Source organism: Nyctereutes procyonoides, unplaced genomic scaffold (genome assembly GCF_905146905.1).
Source record: "Nyctereutes procyonoides isolate TBG_1078 unplaced genomic scaffold, NYPRO_anot_genome, whole genome shotgun sequence".
Lineage (NCBI taxonomy): Eukaryota > Metazoa > Chordata > Mammalia > Carnivora > Canidae > Nyctereutes > Nyctereutes procyonoides.
This window is the reverse complement of record NW_026575043.1, coordinates 62,833,287-62,853,866: the sequence shown is the minus strand read 5'-3', so window position 1 is coordinate 62,853,866 and position 20,580 is coordinate 62,833,287. Positions and strand designations below refer to the sequence as shown.

Genomic DNA, 20,580 nt, shown 5'->3' with positions numbered 1-20,580 from the left:
ACCTGCCCCAGAACAGGGCAAGTGGTGGTGTTACTGGTTATTCTGGTCTCACCACGGACATAGTCAGAAACACCTAGATCTTTACACAAGATCTCCAGGCATGTGATGCTAGCCCTGAATTTAAATTTAAACACGATGAAGCTGTGGGTAGTTTCTGTGGGCAGAGCCACCCCTCCATCTGCAAGCTGGGAGATAAACTGAACTTTCCTTCTCTCCTTCAACCCCACATCCAGCACCAGGATGGTCATCTCACCACCTTTTTCTCCCAAACCTACCCCTCTCTTCTTTCCAGGACCCCAGCCTGAGGTAGGGTCTTCACCCCTACATGTTGGGTCTCAGCAGCATCTTCCCACCGGCTAAACCCCCCCCCCACCTATCTATTCAGGGCATGCCCCCTGAGAACCTTCTTGTTCCCTGGGGGAAAGGCCCTCCTAGACACGTCCACAGAGGGTTCTGGGGAGATGGCAACCAAATGGCCTCTGGTATCACTGCCCCTACAGCCTCTCCTGTGCAGAGAGGCCTTTGGGCTGGTGGGTGGGGTGGTGAGTCACCCCTGGGAGGGCCCTCCACCCCTGGGAGGACTGCAGCCTGCTGCCTGGGACAGATGCTCCCAGCAATACCTGCTGCCCATCCAGGACACAGAGGGACTGAGGGGATGGGGACAGGACACGCACGTGTGAGTCAGTACCCACACCAGCAGAGACTGCTGTGCCCCTCCACCTGCCGAGATACCTGGGGAGCATGGTGGCTGGGGCTGTGACCAGGGAGTGGCCATAGAGGATGGAGTAGCCTTTGCCACCTAGGGTCCTGCACAGAGGAGCCTGAGGAGAAATACCTGGCCTCACTCCCCTCCCATCCTCTCATCTCCTGCTGACACCTTCACAGGCCAAACTTCCCCAAAGCCAGAGAGCAGGAGGCTGGTCCAGGTCTGTCAGACCAGCCCCTGGGGCACAGCCAGGGCAGCAAGGAGATCACACTGGGACGGCGATGGGCTAATGTCCACACAGCCCCCAACTCCCTGTTACCCAGCCCTTCCACCAGGGCCACTGCTGGCCCACAAGGCTCAGAGCTCAAACCACAGCCTGGCCCTCCAACGCCTCTCCTGTAGCACAGACGCTCAGGCACTGCGGCCACAGAGGACCTGGGAGGATCTCAGGACTGCATGTGGGAAGGAAGTCACCTCCATCACCCGTTTATCCCTGTGGACACCCAAAGCATGTGTCACCTGGTAGGAGGTGGGCACAGGGGCCAAGTCAATGCCATGGAACAACAGGGCTGGTATGTGGGGCCTGGCACCACCTGCTGTCCCTCTCCTCCCACACTGTCCCTCTGGAAAGCCTTTACCAAGAAGGCACTGCCCCACCAACATGCAGCACTGTCTGCACAAAATTTTAATTAGGAAGGAATAAACAAGTCCTCAAGCACCTTCCTTCACATCCACTTCTAATTAATCACCAGGGCCAAAGGCTTTGGTGGTGCCAACAAACTTGGAATGAAGCCAGGTGGGCTTTCAGATGACAGCCGGCAAAAGGAACAGGGGTGAGAGAAGGAAGAGTATGGAGTTTATGAAACCCCGACCTGTGCAGGGAGAAGTAGTCCAAGTCCCTGCTGCCCGTCCTCAGTGGTGACCTGTCTTCAGGTGGTGACAGGGGGTGATGAATGAGGACACTGAAGGGACAGGATCTGGGGAATGTCCCTTCCCTTACCCATCAGCATCAGTGGCCCCCAGCCAAGGTGGGACTCCACACCCTTCAAAGGCAGCAGCTCAGAGGCAGTGCCATGGCCTGGGTGACTGCCCCAGGGTGCATGGAGGACACGCCCTGGGGTCCCAGCAGAAGGGGTTCACATGGAGAGCCTGTCTCGGGGTCTGAAGATAGGGGTGCACATGGAGGGCCTGTCCTGGGGTCCAGAGATGGGTGCGCATGGAGAGCCTGTCCTGGGGTCTGGAGGCAGAGGTGCACACAGAGAGTGCATCTGGGGTCCTGGCCCAGTGTGTGGAGTGTGTATTCTGAGGTCCCACCTGGGGTTATGGAGATTATACACCATGGATTTGCACTGGGTGGGCAGGAAGGATGTAGGGAGGCCCTTTTGCAGGCCACCCCTTCCTGATATCAGTGCCCTGAACCTCTGGGGAGAGATGCCCAGATGCGATGGCAGAAACACCTGGTCCCTGATCAGGTTCATGCTAGATACACACCCAGGTATTCACCAGGGTGCAAGAGCATCCCACAGCTCCCCACGGCTTCCTGGGGACCCCGTGGCTCTGGCCCCTGGGCAGTCAGGTGATCTTGGCCTGGCCAATCATCTACCTCCATCCCCAGTAACAGGCTCTGGAACAGTAGCAGATCAGAACTGCCCTGGGACTTTGGCTGTGACTACTGGGAATCGTCCTTGTCCCTGCCCTACACTGCACACCTGAAGGACACGTAGAGTGTGGACTCCATTGTACCCCCACAGGGAGAGTCGGCCTCAGGTGCAGCCAGACAAGAGGCATGGAGCCAGCCAGACATATCTGCTGACTTCACTGAGTCCCTGACCCCCCTGCACTTCCCAGAACGAAGCCTTTTCTACTTACAAGGGCTTTAATTTGGTTTGTGTCCCTGGGGTGGGGGAGGGAAAGGGGAGGAGGACACCCTGACTAATGTTGCTGCCCCTACCCCCGGGCCCAGGATTTGGTGGTTCTGCACTCCCTGCCCTAGGCTCCCCCGCAGAACAGGGAGCACCATCTGTGGCACCCACTCCCAGGGCAGACAGGGACACTTCATGGAAAAGCATGACTTCGGGGAGACAGTCGTACTGAGCTGACTTCCCAGGAAAGCACAAGGACACTGTGGGACTCTCCTCCGACTTGGCCAAGAGGACCCAGCACCACTGAAGCTCCCCTGGGCGCTGCCCCCCATGTCCCCGAGTCAGGAAAAAGTGGGGCCCCCCGCCCAGACCAAATAGGGGCACAGGTGCGGGCAGAGGGGCCCCATGGCACTGCCCCTCCTCCGGGAACTGCACCCGGAGTTTCTCAGAACTTCGTCCCAGACCTGGAGTCCTAGTGCTTCCTGGGGAAATGAACCCCCTACTCCAGCCCCAGGGCTAGTGCTGTGACCCAGGCCTGGCCAATCAGAGCACTCTGCTCCTCTGGCAGCAGCCAGGAGCCGATGTTGGGCCATGTTCCAAGCTAGGCTGATCAGAAATGATGACGGGCACTGAGGGGGGCACTTGACGGGATGAGCACTGGGTGTTATGCTATATGTTGGCAAATCGAACTCCAATAAAAATACACACACACACACACACACACACACACACACACAAAGAAAGACATGATGAAATTTAACCCCAGAGCTTTCATGGGAAATGTAAAAGGAACAACAGCTAGAACCCCGTCCCCCACCAAGGTGGGAGCACCACACCCCCAACCGAAGACGGAGCCTCTAGCTGGAAGCGGGAGCCCCACCCTGTGTGGCAGCCCCCCTTAAACACTGGGCAGGGCAGAGCAGCCAGCGGCAGGCCTGCCTATGAGCTAGCTCATGGGGCCCTAAAGTCATGCTCTCTGTCCCCTGGGTCTTGGGAAGTCTGCAGGGTGGCCCCCAGACGTGCATAACCATCTCTACTGCAGGCTGTGGGGAGTACCAGGAGGGAAGGACCCTGGGGACACACACTGCCCCCCCCACAGACTGTCTGCATGCGCCTGCCCTTCTCACATGCCCTCTGGGGTCTGGGGGAGGGGGGCACTGCAACAGGCTGTAGATGTGGTCATAGGGCCCACACGCCCAGCCCCTCCACACTCACCAGCAGGGACTTACCACAATGATGGCCAAGGCAGGGGCCACAAAGGCCCAGACAGCCCCGGTGCTGATGGACAGCCAACAGCTGTGGGCAGAAGCAGAGCATTAAGTTCACCCACTGTTCCTCTGCCTGGGGTCCCTAGTCACCCAGAACGGTTGCTGGGACAGTATCTCTTTCCACCATGGGGTCAGTCTGAGCAGCCAGAGTAACACTGTCAACCCCAATAGGTCTCTGCATCCTATCCATGATGATCTCATGCCTCTCATTCTTGGCGTGCACGTTCCAGGTACCTCCCTGCCCCCATTCTCTCCAGCACCTCCAGGACCATGACACACAAAACGCCCGAGGCAAGGGCCGGCATCTGTTGGCGCCTGCTCTGAGAAAGTGGTTTCTCCAGGGAATACACAGGTGTCTGAGTGGCCCTCTGCAAGCTGGGCAGCCACCCAGGCTTCCGAAGACGGGTGACAGACCCAGAGTAGTGTGCTTCCCTCACTGTCCTGCAGACCTCTACCTGGAGGAGGATCCAATGGTCCCATCCTCTGGCAACCTCTGCAGGCAGGGAGAAGGTCCAAGGCATAGCCAGGCTGCTGCTCACTCTCTTTGGCCTCCTTACTGCCAAGGCCTGGGGTGGCAGCAGCCCTGCACACCCCGACCCGCCCCCAGAAGTACATGGGGGTGCTCCCGCCACATAAGGCCACATCCCTGCACTTACTTCATACTGGTTCCATAGCTGCTCATGGCGGATGATACTGAAATGACACAGACCAGGAAAGGAAAACCTGTGCAGAGAGAGCAGGAGATCAGGGCAGCTTGCCTGGAACCCCTCACTCCCCAGGTCACTTGGTCCTTCATGGCTGCTGCATGTGCAGAGCCAGCAGGAAGTGTGGAGGTGCCGAGCAGCCAGCCTCCACGAGCTTTGGTCTAGACCAAGGCTAACTCACGGTCACACACGCACACTCACTCACATGCACACAGGAGCACAGAACTCCGAATCACATCCCCTACAAATCCAAGCCTGGTTCCACAAATGACCCACAGCAGCTGCAGAGAAAGCAGCACATCCTCGGGCCTCTGACCACAGGGAGTAGAGCACATCCCCCCAGCTCCCCGGCCATGAAGGAGGTAGGGGAAGGGCAGCGAAGGATCCATCTACCTGCGGGCTGGCTCCTCCAGGGTGCCGAGAGGAAGGGCTCCTGATAAGCAGGCTGCATCATGCTTGTTCCCAGGACAGAAGCGGGGGGTGCTAACCATGCATGAGTACCCCCAGCCTGTGCTGAGCCCACAGGCCCCAGAGGAAGGATGGGAATCCTGGCTCTGCCTGGGTGCCTCATAGCAGCCACCTCCCGGATCTTTCTAAATAGTTCAAATGCATTACCACGAAGGTCCATAATCTCATGGAAATGGACATAAGAGCATCATGCTCCCCATGCCGTTGTGAGGACCCCCATGCTACGACCACACGTGTGAATAACAAGGCTCCAACATGTCAGGTCAGGCCCTCTAATTATCTGCACTGTTGTTAACCAACTCAGTCCCTCCTCCACTGTCACTGTCACTGGAAACTCGAGTCCCAGCAGCCTCGAGTCCCAGCAGCTGTGCAGGCACATGACATGCTTCTGCAGATGGTTCCGGGTCGGTCTGGCCCTGTCCCATTAGATGTAAGCTTCTTAGAGTTGAAGACGCGCTCCCTTTGGAATGTGGTGGTGCTTCCCTGGCATGGGCCTCCTGATGCTGGGGAGGGCCGTGGGAGCTCCCAGCCAGCACAGAGCAGAAAGCCCAGGATGCAGAACATGAAACCTGACACGGGGCGGAGGCCTCCAGAGAAGGGCAGAGAGGCAGTCAGGAGACAAGGGGCTTGCCCTTCTACCAGGGCAGAGGCCTTGGTGCTATCTGCAACATGCTTCCAGGTACCTCTCTGGGCATGTGGGAAGCTCACACATGTCACCCTGAGGCTGTTGGGGCCTGCAGGCTCATTCTGGGCCATAGTTATGGAAGGAAGTGCCGTGTGTCTCTACAGGCTATTTCATTTCCAGTGTGGGGTCCTTCCATGAACTCTCCTCTTTCCCAGCAACCTGCAACCTCCATGCAGTGACCCCTCCACCACCATGGGACTGCCGTGGCCACTGGGGACACAGAGTGGAAATGGGAAGTAAAGGCCTGTGGCTTTGCAGCAAGGAGAGCTGGGTGCTGCTTATTACAGGAGCACTGCCTGGCGGCCCTGACCCGTGCACTTGGGCTCAGCACCGCCCAACTCCCCAGAGCTCCAGGGCCACCCAGGGAAAGGTGGGCTGCATGAAGCATAATTTAGAAATTGTGTATGTGCCCCAGATGAGTGTGTGCTCACCAAAGAAAGCAGTAACAGGAAAAGCAGTTACATTTCCCTCACTTCTGAGCTGGTGAGAGATGCACAACTGCTGCACGGATGTGCGGGCTCAACCATCCCTCACAATCTCCCCTCCTCTCCCATGGGGATACTTGGAGGACAGAGATTATAGTTCGTTCACCCTACCAGTCCAACCTACAGCCTGACATCTAACAAAACCTCAAGGTATATTCTTGATTTGACGCCTCTAACCCCCAACTCAGCGTCAAAACAGCCCTGAGGGTTTCAAGCCCAGGGCAGGCCCTGCAGGGAGAGGCCTCTGTGCCAGGCACTCCCTGTAGCATGGTCTCCCTGTGCCCTGGGTCTGCCTCCAGCTCCTTCTGCATTAGAACCTGCAGGCTGAGAGGACCTGACTGCCTGCAGATTGTTAGGCCCAGCACTAACTCCACCCTAGTCAGAAGGAGAGATGCAGTTCACAAGCCCTGAGGACATCAGCATGGGGAAGCAGATGTGCAGACCAGCTGCTAGGACCCTGGCCAGGCTCCCTCTACCCTATAGCAGCATCAGGGGCTGCTTCCTCACACACCCACAGTGACTACATTGGTATGAGAAACTATACAGTCCCAGACAGTGCTGTCAAATAGGATGGTAAACTTGGGGTTCCCAGATTGCCTCACTTTTCAAAAGATCTCTAAAATGCATATAAAATCTCAAATATTTTAAATATTGGTAAAAATAATTTGTTTTTTTTTCTCCAATACTGCGGACCAAATAGAGCCCAGAGCGGGCACAGGCTCCAGGGGTGCACAGACTGGGTGTGGGACATCCTGGCCACCATGGGCAGCTCCCTGCCCCCACGGCCCCAGCAGTGGGGAGATGGCCGCGGAAGCCATGAGGGTACAGAACATACCTCCACCGTACTGCCAATACACTACATCAAGCAGCTCAAAGCACAAAATAAACATGTTTATCTGCTCCTGCCTGATGGCTGTGAAAATTAAACCCATTTGAAGAAAAGCAGGAATAAGCCGCAGGTCCCTGATGCTGGATGAACATTTTCTAGCAAATGCAAGCATGGCAGGTGTCGGTTCCACAGCCCATTCTATATAGACTCTGGCAGGAAACGAACTCCTTGGGTCGGGGTAGGCAAAAGGGAGTTCACTGAGTCAAGTAGGGAGCTGCAAGAGGCAAGCTGGTATCAGAGGCTGCCCCCCCCACCCCAGTGTCGCACTCTAACGCTGGGGTACTGTCCAAGAGAAAGGACCACGGTCCTTGCCCCAGCTCCACAGCAGTGCTTCAGGGACTCTCCCCAGGTATGGAGGAAACAGATCATTAGCTCAGAGAACCCCAAAGCACTCTCCACAGGAACTGATCCTTTTTTGGAACAGAGCATGGAGAAGTTCAAGCCTAAGGGAATCGGATTTCCTGGAGGTGTGTCATATGAAGGTGAAATCATATCCAACCTACTACAACCTGCCCCTTCCCATCCCCAACTCCGCTCACCCACCCCCACCTGCTCCATCCCATACCCCCTACCCTCACGTGCCCCCTCCTATCCCTTACCTGCCCCCTCCCATCAGCCACCTGCCCCATCCCATCCCATCCCTCCTACTGCCACCTGCCCCCTCCCATCCCATCCCATCCCTCCTACCACCACCTGCCCCCTCCCATCCCATCTTACCCCCTCCCACCCCCACCTACCCCATCCTATCCCATAGTAGTAGCGGTGCTTGCTGTTCTCCGAACCAAAGACCTTGATGACCATGCTGTAGAGATGCAGCCCTTCCACCAGCATCCACGCAAAGGCACTCAGGAAGAAGTAGTGCAGGAGCATGGCCATCACCCGGCAGGGCACCTGGGATCAAAGACACAGAGGGGACCCCTCCCTCCGGGTGAGCGTGGGCTGTGCGGGGCATGTCTGGCCTCTGTCCTCCTGCCCCACCCCAGGGGACGGGAGGGGAGGGGAGGGGAGGGGAGGGGAGGGGAGGGGAGGGCCCCCCCCCCCCGCGGCTCAGGCGGGGCACGTGACTCCCACACACTGATTGGTTCAGGAGAGCGTGGGCAATCAGGCCTGGCCAATCAGCATGAAGGCTCCTGCCCTCTGCAGCCGGGTTGGCCGGGGCTGGGCACCACGTGAGCACAGCAGCCCAATGGGTGGGCTCCGGGGGAATGGGCGGAGCCTGGGCTCTGTGGACACGTGGGGGCAGCAGCTGCCCCAGGTCCCTAAGCTGGACCTGCTCCCAGTCTGGCGGCTCTCTGGCCATGTCCTTGTGGGGCCGGGAACGGGGTGGGGTAGAGGGAGGAAAAATAAGAAGTTTAAACATCACCTTCAAAAATTACAGTAAAGAGGGGAAAATAAGAAGAATTAAAGACAGGGTCGGGGAGGGTGTGATATCTGTCGGGCACCCCAAGCTCTGCAGTCACGGTGCTACTCCCCGACATCAGCTCATTCTAGGGAAGGCATCGTGTCCCCGGCATCTGGCTTCCCAGACAGGGCAGAACGTGCCCAGTCCGCCCCAGGTGCGCACAGAGGAGGCAGGTGTCACAGGTGCAGCGCTCGTCCCCATGGCCCCTTCCCGGGGGCGTCGCTCACCCACCCACCGCTCCGGACCGACTCGGGGGTCACCCCCAGTCCCCCGCGGGCTCATCCCACAGGCCTGTCCCTCCAGCAGGACCTCGGAGCCCTCCCCCGGGGCTTCAGACAGGCGGGCCAGGGGTGACGGGAGCCCGGAGCCCGCAGACCTGCTTCCCCCCCTTCCGTGGCCTCGCCCCTCCCGGGGGTGAGTGGGGGGCTTGCACAGGCAGCCTTGGCGTCACTAGACGCCTGATCAAAATTCGGAATTCCAGGCCCCACCCAGAGCTACAAACCCAAACCTGTGTTCTAAGAAAACCCTGAGCGTTGACGCCTCCAGAGAATGAGGCTGGTTCATGCCTGGTCCCCCTATGGCACCTGCGGGGCTTTTCAGCGGCCCCTCCGCTCCCCTAAACCTGCGAGGGAGGACCCCGAAGCCCAGTAGGGTGGAGCTCTCCCTGGCAGCAGCCCTGGGACAGGCAGAGAGAACAGGAAGCTCTGCTGACCCTCACTAGTGTAGGATAAAGAGCTCACCCTGTGTCAACCAATCCTGCATGAATCTTAAGACCACTAACCTACACTGCTCTTCCCCAGAAGGGCCTCTCCTTCTCTCCTGGTGGGAGCAAGCAAGAGTCCACTTCTCCTTTCCACCAGCTGGGATTAACACCCACATCACCCCAAGCCTGGGTCATTTCACTTTTAGCTCTTAATCTTCAGGGGGTCTAAGACTTCCTAGGTCCCCAGCACAAAGGACAAGGGGAAGATAGGCCTGGGTCTTCACATTCCTCTTGCCAGCAGTGCCAGGCCTCACCCTCAGAAGCAGAGGTGGCTGGGGGTTTGTGGTCAGTGCACAATGAAGAGCAAGGGGTCAGACCTTTACCAGAGTCTTCTGTCACCAGCTCCCACATCTAGAAGCAGGATGCTAGGGCTGTACTGCCTCGGTGGGCCTCTCTCCAGGATGGGAGGGCTGGTCTGTGTCAGCTCTCTGCATCATGCCCTCATGCCACCAGTGCCATAGGGTGAGCTGACATATCAGCAGGAGCACCAGCATCTTTGCCACTGAGGCGATGGTGGGCAGAGAACTCCACTCAGGCAGGCTTGTTTCGTGCCTCTCCTGGATGAGCCACTGCCCGACTATCTGGGGGATGAGGTCTGAATTCTGAGTTGAAGAAACTAGCAGAAGGTGCCAGCCCTGGTGACATCAGACAGCGGAAGGAGAGGGGCTTACTCACCGTGCCAGGCTTGAAGTTGAAGCTGACCAGCAGTAGGATTTGGGCCACTAGGACCGCGAAGGAAAGGTTGGCGTGGATGTGGTAACGCTGGTTCCGGATGGTGCTGACAGAGCTGAGGGCCGAGAGGCAGGGGTGAGGCCCAGGCCCAGCGCCAGCTCGGCTACTGCTGCTCCCTACCACTCCCCCACCCCCGGCCTCCAGAGAGCCCACCCAGATGCTGTTACTCCCTGCTCTAACACCTCGATGGCTCCCTATTGCTCTTAGAAAGGATCCAGTGCCTTCCACAGGCGCTGGCTCAGCACAGCCTGCCACCTGCCTCCCCCTTCCAGCCCCTGCTCAGACTCAGCTTGCTCCTGCTCACACTGGCCCATTTGGCTCACAAGCACCCCAGTCCTCTCCAGTCTCCGGCCTCCCTGGGAGAGGATTCCTGACCGGGAAGGAGCTCCACCTTGTCTCCCTCAGCACTGCTGGCCTGGAAGTGTGTGCTCCTGCTTCTGAACGCTTGCTCCTGCCTCCCCCCCCGCCCCCCGCCCATTCTGTATCCTGTCCTCAGAGCTGCCAGCCTGGCTGTGGCAGACTTCTTGAGCAAAGCTGAGGGGCGGAGGAACCAAAGAACAAGTCTCAGCTCAATGCTGGTCCAGGCTCTTCCTGTCTGGCTCAGATGCCGCCACCCCTATCCTTAGTTCAGGGGAACCAAGGGCTCCTTACTGGTCATGCTATAGCCCCTGACCCCGGGACCCTGTAGTCATAGCCAGGACAGGTGCCAGGTGTCCTCAGGGAACCAGAGCAGGTGAGGAGGGGATTCTGAGCTTCAGGAGGAACCCTTGGAGCATCACCACCCCACTGAGGAGGGAGGAGAGGAAATGCCCAAGCAACCTCAGAGGGAGGGGGCCCCATCCCAGGTAAGGCCAATGGCCTCAGCAGCAGCCAGCATGTGCTCACAGCTGTTTTGCACAGGCAGACAGCGCTCAGTTGTTTCTCGTCCCAGTTTGGAAAGGGCCACAGAGGACTCAGCTGCCACCCTCCCCCTGGGGGCTGCGCAGACTCCCTGGAGCTCTGACCACATGTGGCTTCAGCTGGGAGGGGCAGGGGGCCTCCTCAGAAAGGGCTTTCCTGCCTCTCCAGCTGGTATCAGGGATCCCTCTCAGAGCTGCTGCTTTGATGCCCTGGGGAAGGGGGTCGTCAGTTCTGGCTCTCGCCAGCCCAAGGGCCAGAAAGCCTGTGGGCCAATGAGCCTTCCACGACTTTCCAGCTTCACTAAAGCAGGGTGCCCTCCAATGCCACAGCCCCTCCTGCCTCTTTCTTCTCTCTTCTCCAGCACCCCATAACCCCTCCCTGCACCCCAAACCTCAAAATGGAAAGTAACTTTGGCGCAGTTGTCCAGCTGCAATGCACCACGTGCAGGTTCTCAAAGGGGCAGTCACGCGCCGCCTCACCAGTACAAATGCCGACGGGAAATCAAAGTGGGGCAGGGTTGCACTGACGTTTACACGAGGGCACCAGACCTCCCTGGACACAGACACAGGAGAGAGCGGAGGATGACTCACGAGAGCATGGCGAAGGTGCCCAGCGTGAGCACCAGGCAGACCAGGGACACGGAGCAGCCGACGTACGTGATGGACAAGAGCGCCATCTTGTGTTCATGCGTGAGCTGTGTGGAAGGCAGAGCAGAGGCGTCAGTGCTGGTCCAGGTCCTGGAGGTGGGAGGTGACCGGGCTCCTGCTGGAGAGGTCCCAGGGCTGGCGCACAGCTGACTGTCGGGCAGCCGCTGTCCCAGTGTGTGTGCGTGGTGCTGGTCACCAAGCGCGGCCCTTCCCCCACCCCCAGATGCCCTGTTATCACCACCCACAGAGGTTGTGGTGCCAGCCCCTGGATTTACGCTGCAACACTCAATCCGAGCGCCCCACCAATCCCTCAGATTCCTCCACCCCTCCGGCTTCCTTCCGCTAATGCAGAACTCCTGCCCTCCCATCCCATCCCACCCCATCCCCACTCCCGCCGCCCAGCCCTGCCGCCTCGTCTAGCCTGCAGCATCCAGGGTGGATCAAGACTTTGGACCCATATGAGCCTGGTTTAAGACCTGGGGGGTGGGGGGGGCGGTGAGGGGGCGGGGGCTGACTCCTCCCTGAGGATCCCACGGATTTACACATCTAAAGTGCCAGAGATGAAGATGAGTCATCCGACAGTTGGTGTATAAGCTGGCTATCATCCCTGATGGCAGCTAGAACATAAAGGAACTTGGTAAATGAACTGGATACAAAGCCACAGAGGATGGTGACACAAGCCAGAGCTCACCTAGCAGCACAACCCCAAATGGTGGCTCCCTCGGCTCCAAGAGCCACAGCCTCAGATCAGACTCACTTGACCCTGGGCTCCAAAGCGCTCCATGCTCCCTGAGCCACATGCCTAGGAGACCAGCTTCCCAATGGCTATCCCTGCAAAGGTGGCTGCTGTGCTTCCTGCTGTGGCCTACGGCTGTGTCTGCCCCAGAGATCCAGCCAAAGCCCCTTCCCATCGCCACTGCCTGCGCCTGCACCAGACACCAGACCTCAAGGTCCCTCCAACCCTGGCCTGGACACCCTGAGGCTTTCACTGTGGCTAGAGCTGCCCCCTTCCCTGCTCATCAGGACATAATCAGGAACAAAAGGAGGCAACTCAGAGGATGTAAGAGAGTGGTCAGAGGACCGTGGGCCCAGGAGGCCCCAATGCCACAGACCAGGGACAGTGAGTCGTGCAGAGCAATTTGGCCTATGGATAGACAACTTAATGGGCTTTGCTTCTTCCAGATCTGAGTCACCACCAGTCAACTCACTCCCCAAGGGCTAGAGAACACTTTAGAGCCTCGACCGAATGCAGGTGGGGAAGAAGCCTGAGCCCACAGCCCAGATGCAGAGGGGGTGAGGGGGTTCACCCACACGAGTCCCCTAAACAGAGGAATGCATGTGGGCCAGTGTGTTCTCACAGCAACTTCTTGGCCATGTTGCAGGACCTGGACCCCCGACACCCTCTCTGCACATGAGCAGGCCGCAGACATTCCAATTCATCAGATCCCCAGGAAGGCAAACAAATGTGTTCTCAGAGCCACCTTCCCAGGCTGCATGGACAGATTCTAGGTCCTGCAATGTGTTGTAAGCAGGTCCCTGTGGACTGCTCTGGAGTCGCTGGTGTTAGACACAGCAAGGGAGAGCCACGCTCTCTGTCCCCTCTAATGACGTCAGGGGGTACAAGCATAGTGTCTTCTGAGAAATCTTGCAGGTAAAACCCAAATATTCAGCTATGTTTACCCTGGCACTTGTCACACACTTTGAGAGAGGAAATGAGAAGCTGCACAGCATCTCCAGACACAGTTCTGGAAGAAGTGCTCTTACAGAGGTTTTTGTTTTTGAGAAACTAGGAATAAAACCACACGTGAAACATTAACATTAAACCAAGAATATCATCTTTCTTTGCTGTGACAGATAATTGAAAAACCTTGTTGTCACCATCACAATGATCTCTATCACCTCAATGGGACCCACCAAATGGAAATGAATTTAAACAGCCACAGAAGTATGAGCACATGGAGGGTGACAATTGAACCTGCGTCTATGGGCCAGCCTGGCTGTATGACATCTTCACCCCTTCGCCTCTGGGACACTCTCTCCCCGGTCTGGCCCCGAGCTGTTGTGCTCCATGGGAATCTCCACACGCCAGGCCCCGGCCCTCCCCACCCCACTGTCACCTAGATCTTTCTCCCAGAGGGATGGTGAGATCACTTTAACAAAACTCTGTCTCACGACCATGGCTTTGAGAACACCACTGCCCACAGGTGTCTGCTGAATGCTGGCGTGTGGGAGGGGGCCTGCAAGCCTCCTCCCCTGCTTCCCTCACTGATCCTCCACAAGAGACTGACCTGATCCACATCAGCCTGCCTGCCTGTCCTGCAGAGACAGCAGGACTCTCCTGCCACCACTCACAGACTTGTGGGGATGGCCCAGGGGCAAACGTGGGCAGGTTCACCGTGCGCTGCAGCCTGCCGGCCACTCATGGAAACCCCTGCCTCTGTTCTGCTTGCCTGCTCTGCCTGGAGTCCTAGCCCTGGCCTTGGATCCACAGCCGCCCAAGCCCACTGCCGGAAGACTGGCTGGCTGAGGCAGGAAGCACAGCACAGCCCTGACTGGGCGCCTGCTACGCATGGCAGTGAGTCCTTACAGCAGCCCTGTTCGAGGAGGGGGTGGCACCATGGTTCTCATGTGCTGAAGAGGAGACCGCACAGCTAGTAAGGATGGTGTTATGCCCCAGCGCATGCTTCCACCTGCAACCGGCATGCATTGAGCACCTACTGTGTGCCAAGCATGGAGCTCACAGTGTAGTGGGGAAGCAGGCAAATGCACGGGTGAATAAACAGGTTGCTAGTTCCTGCTTGGATGAGGCCTTGATGGACACAAACAGGGACCAGGTCATTGGCGGCCTGCAGAGGACAGGGATTCAGGCACAGCTCTCACATGACCTCTGATCTGAGGGTTCTCTGGGTCGCTCCTCCATCTTGGAGCCCATGCGTACCCGAGTGTCTTTGGTTCCTCTGTTAACCCAAGCCACATTCCCTCTCCCCTTCCTGGATTCCCAGAGCCCCTACTCTCATCCTTCCCAGTGCAGCAGGGCCACCCCGGGCAGGACGTCACCCCAGCTCACTCACTTCACAGCCCCTGCCTCAGATGAGACCACATTCCTTCCCTCCATGTACATCTCTGCCTTGCACCTGGCCTTTCTGTCAGAGGATCCAGACAGGAAAGCAAGACCCTTCCAGTGACTCAGTGGATGGGCTCTGCGTGGGACATGGGTCACAAGGGTGTGGGAGACCCCGGAAAGCCAAAGCAATGAGGTATCCCAGGAACAGGCATAGCCTCCACACCTGTGGGGCAGAAAGGTCAGGGGAGGAGGGGACAGGAGCAGAGCCTGGGGTGGGGCCAGGGAGAAAGCAGGGGCCACAGAAGGGGCCCAGCCAAGGCCAGGAGCAGCTGACAGCAGATGCATCACCCCAATGCCCGTCTCTTGTGGGCTGGACTTGCCGGGAAGCCAGTTGTCAAGGGAATCTAAGGCTGAGCAGAATGAAGGATGAGTGGGAGCCAAGCAGCCCCCTCACTGGGGTGCCCGTGGCCATGCACACACTAAACCCTTCACTGCTCCTGACCCATGTGGTTTCCTCTGCTCCCACAACCCACCCTGGTTCTTTCCCGACTTCTGGTCTCCCAGTGGTCTGAATCCAGGCTCTCATTAGCCTGCATCCCTTCAGACCAGCTCTCTGATCCTGGCTGAACCATACACCTTCCTCCAGCCCGTGGACAACAGGGGCATGTGGCTCCATGGGCCTCCTGGGTTTGGTGACAGTCTCTGGGCTTCACCAGATGCAGCTCTGCTGGCAACACACAGCCAGCAGAGCATCCAGCTGCAGGGGCATGCCACATTCCATAGGGGTGACGTCCTGCCCAGAGTGGCCCTGATGGGATGTGGCATAGGTACGAGTCCACAGCTCTGAGGCCAGGCAGAAACGGGCTCCCCGGCTGGCTGAGGGGCACTGTTGGGAGCCAGACCTAGCATCCACAGACATGCATTGGAGGGATCTCCCCCCACACACACAGCCCTACCCCATGCACAAAGACATGGCTCCTCTGTCTTTAAAAAGACTTGTGACTTGCCTTTGTCAGGCTAGCTGCCTCATTAGAGGAGTGAGCTAATGAAGAGCACTCAGTAGCACGTGGAGCACTGAACCATGTCACACACACCACCCCCCTTACCCAGATCATCCCACCCAGGCACACACACAGCTGGGAACACAGAAACCACTGCAGCCTTTCAAAGACAGGAAAATTTCAGACAGGGAAGTGTTAACAAAAGGGAGGGGAGTTGCCGTGGAGCTGCAGGGGCAATCCAGGCAGGAAACACAACTGGCAGGAAGCCCGAGCCCAAGGCCCATAGTCACTGGGAGAAGCTGGACCAGGGGCTGGAGGAGACATGGCCACTGCCAGGAAAGCTGCCTGTGGCACACTGAGGGAAGGAGGGCACCTGGCCTCAGCCCCTCCCCTGATCTCCTGCCAGAGCCCCAGCTGATGGGGACCCAGCCCAGCAGAGGGCAGCTCTGGGGTATAGACCCCAGCAGGGGCAGGGTGTGGGCCTGAGAGCAAAGGCCCAGCCCCAACACAGCTAGGGCCTGGGGGATGAGGTCCCTAGCCCTAGTCCCTAGCCCTAGGCAGCCACACCCTGGGAGGCAGGGAGCCTGTGGCCCCATCCCTGAGACCAAAGGTGGGACTGGGGAGCTGTAGGCCCCCAAGATGCAGATGGAATCTGTGTGATCACCAGCTGTATACTCAGGGCAGAGGGTGGGGGGCCATGGCAGGAGCTGCTTCAATGCTGCTGCAAAAAGCATGTACATTCTGTTGGGGGCGGCAAGTGCCTGGGGAGCCAGGGACCTAACCCAGCTGTAAGCATTTGTGCAAATCTAAAACTGCACACTGCTTGATGTGCCAGCCCACTGTAGGGATGCACTCGCAGAGCTGTCTCTGGTCTGCAGGGGCCCAGGGCTGTGACCACCGGATCTGCTGCCCAGGATGCAGGGAGCCATCAGCAGCAGGCAGTTGTGCAAGGGTTAACACGAATGAGGCAGGTCTGCCTGCTGACTGAAGAAGAACTACAGAGAAGACACAGAGACCCTGTTTAAAAAGTGAAGCTCTCCCCTGCACAGGGCCGGCCTGGAGCTCTCCCTCTGCTCCCAGGGCCACAGCATCTTCCCCACGGATGTGTCTTATCTGTATGGACACAGAACCCTCCTCCCCAACACAGGCCTGGGAAGAGCCCTCAGGCTCCTGCAAGGCCCCACAGACCCAATCCTCCCCTTTCGGCTCCCATCACCATGATACAGAGTCCTGATGCTTCTGACAAAACCTGGTGAACCATGTGAAGCTCCTGCATCACAGCCCAGAGCTGCCACCCCAACCACGACCTGAGCTCTGGGCCTCCAGTCCCTCGCATCAAACTCTCCTGGATGGAGACTGGCCTGCCCTCCCCCTGCACCCCCCTCCATCCTGAGGCCACTGTCCACATCCCCTCTGGAGGCCAGCTCCGACCCCAACAGCAGTGAGCAGACACTTCTTCCAGAACAGTCTTCAGTAAATGAAGCCATGGCTGCTATTCCTCTAGAGTAGCAACCTGGTCTGGTGGGAGGAAAACTAAATCTGGCAAGAGGGGATCCTGACTCTAGAGGGGCACAGTCCCCAGGGCCACAGGGCCCACGGAAAAGCTGAGCTCCCACAGCACCCAGCCAGCTGCTGCCCCAGAGTGTGTTCCTGTCCCACCTCCAGGGCCTATTTCCATACATCCTGGGTGCTGAGCACAGGGGTCTCCCTGTGTGACAGGAGTGTTGAGGGGAGGGATGGGGCTGCAAGCAGTGGCCCAGAGCTTAGTCAACATGCTTGCCCCAGAGAGGCAGCAAGGTCATTGGGGGAGGGGGCACAGGGGATGGGGGGAGGGGTAAGGGAGGAGTATGATAAGAGGGCAGGGGATAGGGGAAGGGAGGAGAGGGTAGGGGAGCAAGGAAGGGAGGGAAGCAGGAGCATCATTAACAGGCAGATGGGTCCCCCAGGAGCCTAGGACTCTACCATCCTTCAAAAGAATGAGTGCAAAGGGGTAGTGCAGCACGGGGGGACTCAGTCTTGACAGGCCTGCTGCACCACCACCCAGTCCTGCTCTTCTGGGATGTCACCAGGCGCCTCAGGCTGGCTCTTCAGCCACTAGGCCATCCCTGAGCACCCTCATGCTCGTTTGGAAGTCATTGTCACCTCAGTCAGGCTGGGTGCTTGAGGCTCAGTTCTTGGGGTTGGTTGCTCAGAGCTCAGTACTCAGGCTGGGTTTGACCCTCACCCAATGTCACAGATGGGGAAACCGAGGCTCAGAACAGGCACTTAGGGAAGGCCACATGGTGTGTCAGCAGAGGGACCCTGAGCATCTGGCTGACCAGGGGGCAGAGTGGGGCCACTGCAGAGGCACCCCAGCAATGGGGACGGGGCCACACGCGGTAGGTGCTCGTCAGATTGCTTAAGTGACAGGCATACACGGAGACCTCCACTCAAGGACCCTGCTTACCGTGGTGAGCCAGGCATGTTTGTGTGCTGGCACGGCAGGCCTGGAACACCCAGCAGGACCACAGATGCAGCCCCAGCCACGCCTTGCAATTAGGTCCTTGCTGTATGGCCACTCTCGCCCTCCCTAGAGGCCAGAGTGGCTGAGTGGCTTTAGGCAGCTGCACCTGGCAGGATGGCTGCTGAATGCAGGTCCCATGGCCGTGGGGTGCTGCAGAGACAAGACTTCCTCCACACATGTGCGCAAAGCACCCTGCATCTCTGGCCTTGGGAGGCATGCTGTGCCCCCGAGATGCCCTTCCTTCCCCATCCTGTGGCTAGATTTAGAAATGCCCAGAAAAGCCTGGAGTTTGCTTTGGGACACAGGCTCCTCTGAGTCACAGACCACAGACTCTGAGGCCGCTGGAGAGGCATTTTACATAAATTCATGAGGCCAGCTGGGAGCCTGCATACATTAGGTCTAAGGGGACTCTTGTTCCAGGGAGAAATACTTGTATCTCCCGTTTCCTCCAAAAGCCCCACATAGTGGATATGTGACTTTTCCACCCTAGGAAAGGGCAAGAAAGGTTTTGCAGTCTTCTCTCTGTTCTGGAGCAGAACAGCAGGGCCAAGGTGAGGAAGGATGGAGGCTGGACCCCAGTGGGGAGGATGGTAGGAGGCGCTGGGGACTGCCTATACTAGGGGCTTCAGCTGTTCGGTCAGGAAGCTCCATGTGGCCAGACCATTTACTTTAAGAAAATCAAATCCAAAATTTTAGATAATTTCTCTTTTGAGATCTTGGCAAATGAGCTAAAGGAATCATATCCATTGGCCAGCCTCTGGACCCAGGTCTGCTGTGCTGGCGAGGCCCCTGACCCCAGGCCCCCCCGCCCTGGGGGCCCCCTGGGGACTGGCTTTCCCAGGTGTTCCCATCCTGGCACAGTGCTCCTGCTGGTCCCCAGCCCCCCGCCCATCCAGGACAGGTGTCCCTCCTGGGCTGCTTCCAAGGGACCCTCTAGAGGAGCCAAGCAGGGGTGAGGGGGCTTGTGTGAGGCAAAGCAGGGGTGAGGTCACCTGCGGAAGCAGCGCACAGGGTGGGCCTCTGGCTTCTGCCAGCTGAGGGGCTGTGCCCATATGACCTGGCCTTGGGTGGCACCTTTGCCACTGGCTGCAGCCTTGGTGGGACTGCCCACTATTACACAGACAACCAGACTATGCCCCTGGAATGTGAACCTTGGGTGGGGGTCCCAGAAGCTGGGGGAACTGGTTCATCTCTACAGCTTCCATAATGTCAGCTCCTCACCCCCTCTCAGTTCTCATGGTCCCAGTTTTCCTTCCTAGGAATCCCATCTCTAAGTCGGCCATGGCGGCCACGGTGACTCCAAACAGGGCCAGGTGATCTGAGACCCACCCCTTCCTGGGTCTGGCTGGCCAGCCCACTGCAGCATCCACCACTGTGGAACCCTCCGTCCCAGTGCCCCTGCTGGCCAGTCCTTAGAGATGACAATTCCAGCGCCTGCCTCCCTGCCCTGGTCCCAGGAGAACAGGTCTGTTCGCCCAAGCCGTCACTACTCACACAGCCAGATGTGGCATCCTGGTATCCCTAAGCTCCTCTCCTGCAGGACTGACCCATTTGTTCATGCCTGGCTCACAATACACACCTTCATGCAGCCTCTGCCGAGTGCCAGCTCCAAACTACTGGGCGTTGAGGAGGGAAAGCCCTCAACACCCCCACATCTGAGACTGGAGCTTATAAACTGCCTTGTCAAGCTGTTAATTTTATTATTCACTCTCATTACCTAAGTCCACACAGATCCAGGGCCTCCTGACCCTGCTAACAGCCCAGACATCACCTTTGTACCTTTCTCCTGATCACACACCACAACATGACTTCACCTAGGGGACCTCAAATGGCTTTATAGAGATAAGATATTTGGGGACACCTGGGTGGCTCAGTGGGTTGAGCATCTGACTCTTGATTTCAGCTCAGGTCATGATCTCAGGGTTGTGAGATGAAGCCCCACATTGGGCCGGAGCTCAGGGTGGAGTCTGCTTGAGATTCTCTCCCTCTGCCCCTTCCCACCCCCACTTCAAATAAATAAATAAAATCTTAAAAAAAAAAAAAAAAGATGTCTGCATGCTACTCTGCATCCTGCCCTTTTCACATGATAATGCCTTGGAAATCCCTCCAGATCAGCTGGCATCATTACAATTCACTCGAAAAACTGCACATAAGCTCTTGATGGGATCTTTCTCCTCTTAATGCAGAGGTGAGGAAACTTGTCCTCCTGGCATAGAGGTATCAGAACCGACCCACTCCTTAGCATCAGGTTCGTTAACACTTCGTCATTCTATTATGTTCACTACACATAAGGTGGTAAACATATTACTTTCAGCCTCTACATGTTATCTTGCTTTCTGATTCTTTGAATTCTACGATGCAGATACTCATGGTGTGCTGAAAAGCCTCACTCTATTCTAGACTCTGTTCTGGTTATCTGCTTTCTTGGACTTATGTCCACACCATGTTGTTTTGTCCACAGGAGTTTCACAAGGATCCCCTTGTGCCATACAAAGTCTCTC

The 20,580-nt window shown here is 57.7% G+C and overlaps 1 protein-coding gene across 4 annotated transcripts in view; it reads right to left on the bottom strand.

The window, feature by feature from the left end:
* The window catches only part of ADGRD1 (adhesion G protein-coupled receptor D1), a 122,452-nt gene that overhangs the window by 13,116 nt on the left and 88,756 nt on the right, over nucleotides 1-20,580 (bottom strand). For all 4 annotated transcript variants that reach the window (XR_008664064.1, XM_055322321.1, XM_055322323.1 and 1 more), the window contains 5 exons: nucleotides 11,455-11,558; nucleotides 9,908-10,019; nucleotides 7,805-7,958; nucleotides 4,493-4,559; nucleotides 3,798-3,864 (listed from right to left, as the gene is read on the bottom strand). Coding sequence is in view for 3 of the 4 variants with exons in the window: in XM_055322321.1 (XP_055178296.1) it covers nucleotides 3,798-3,864; nucleotides 4,493-4,559; nucleotides 7,805-7,958; nucleotides 9,908-10,019; nucleotides 11,455-11,558 (504 nt within the window). In the remaining variant the exon portion in view is untranslated. The remainder of the gene's footprint in view (nucleotides 1-3,797; nucleotides 3,865-4,492; nucleotides 4,560-7,804; nucleotides 7,959-9,907; nucleotides 10,020-11,454; nucleotides 11,559-20,580) is intronic.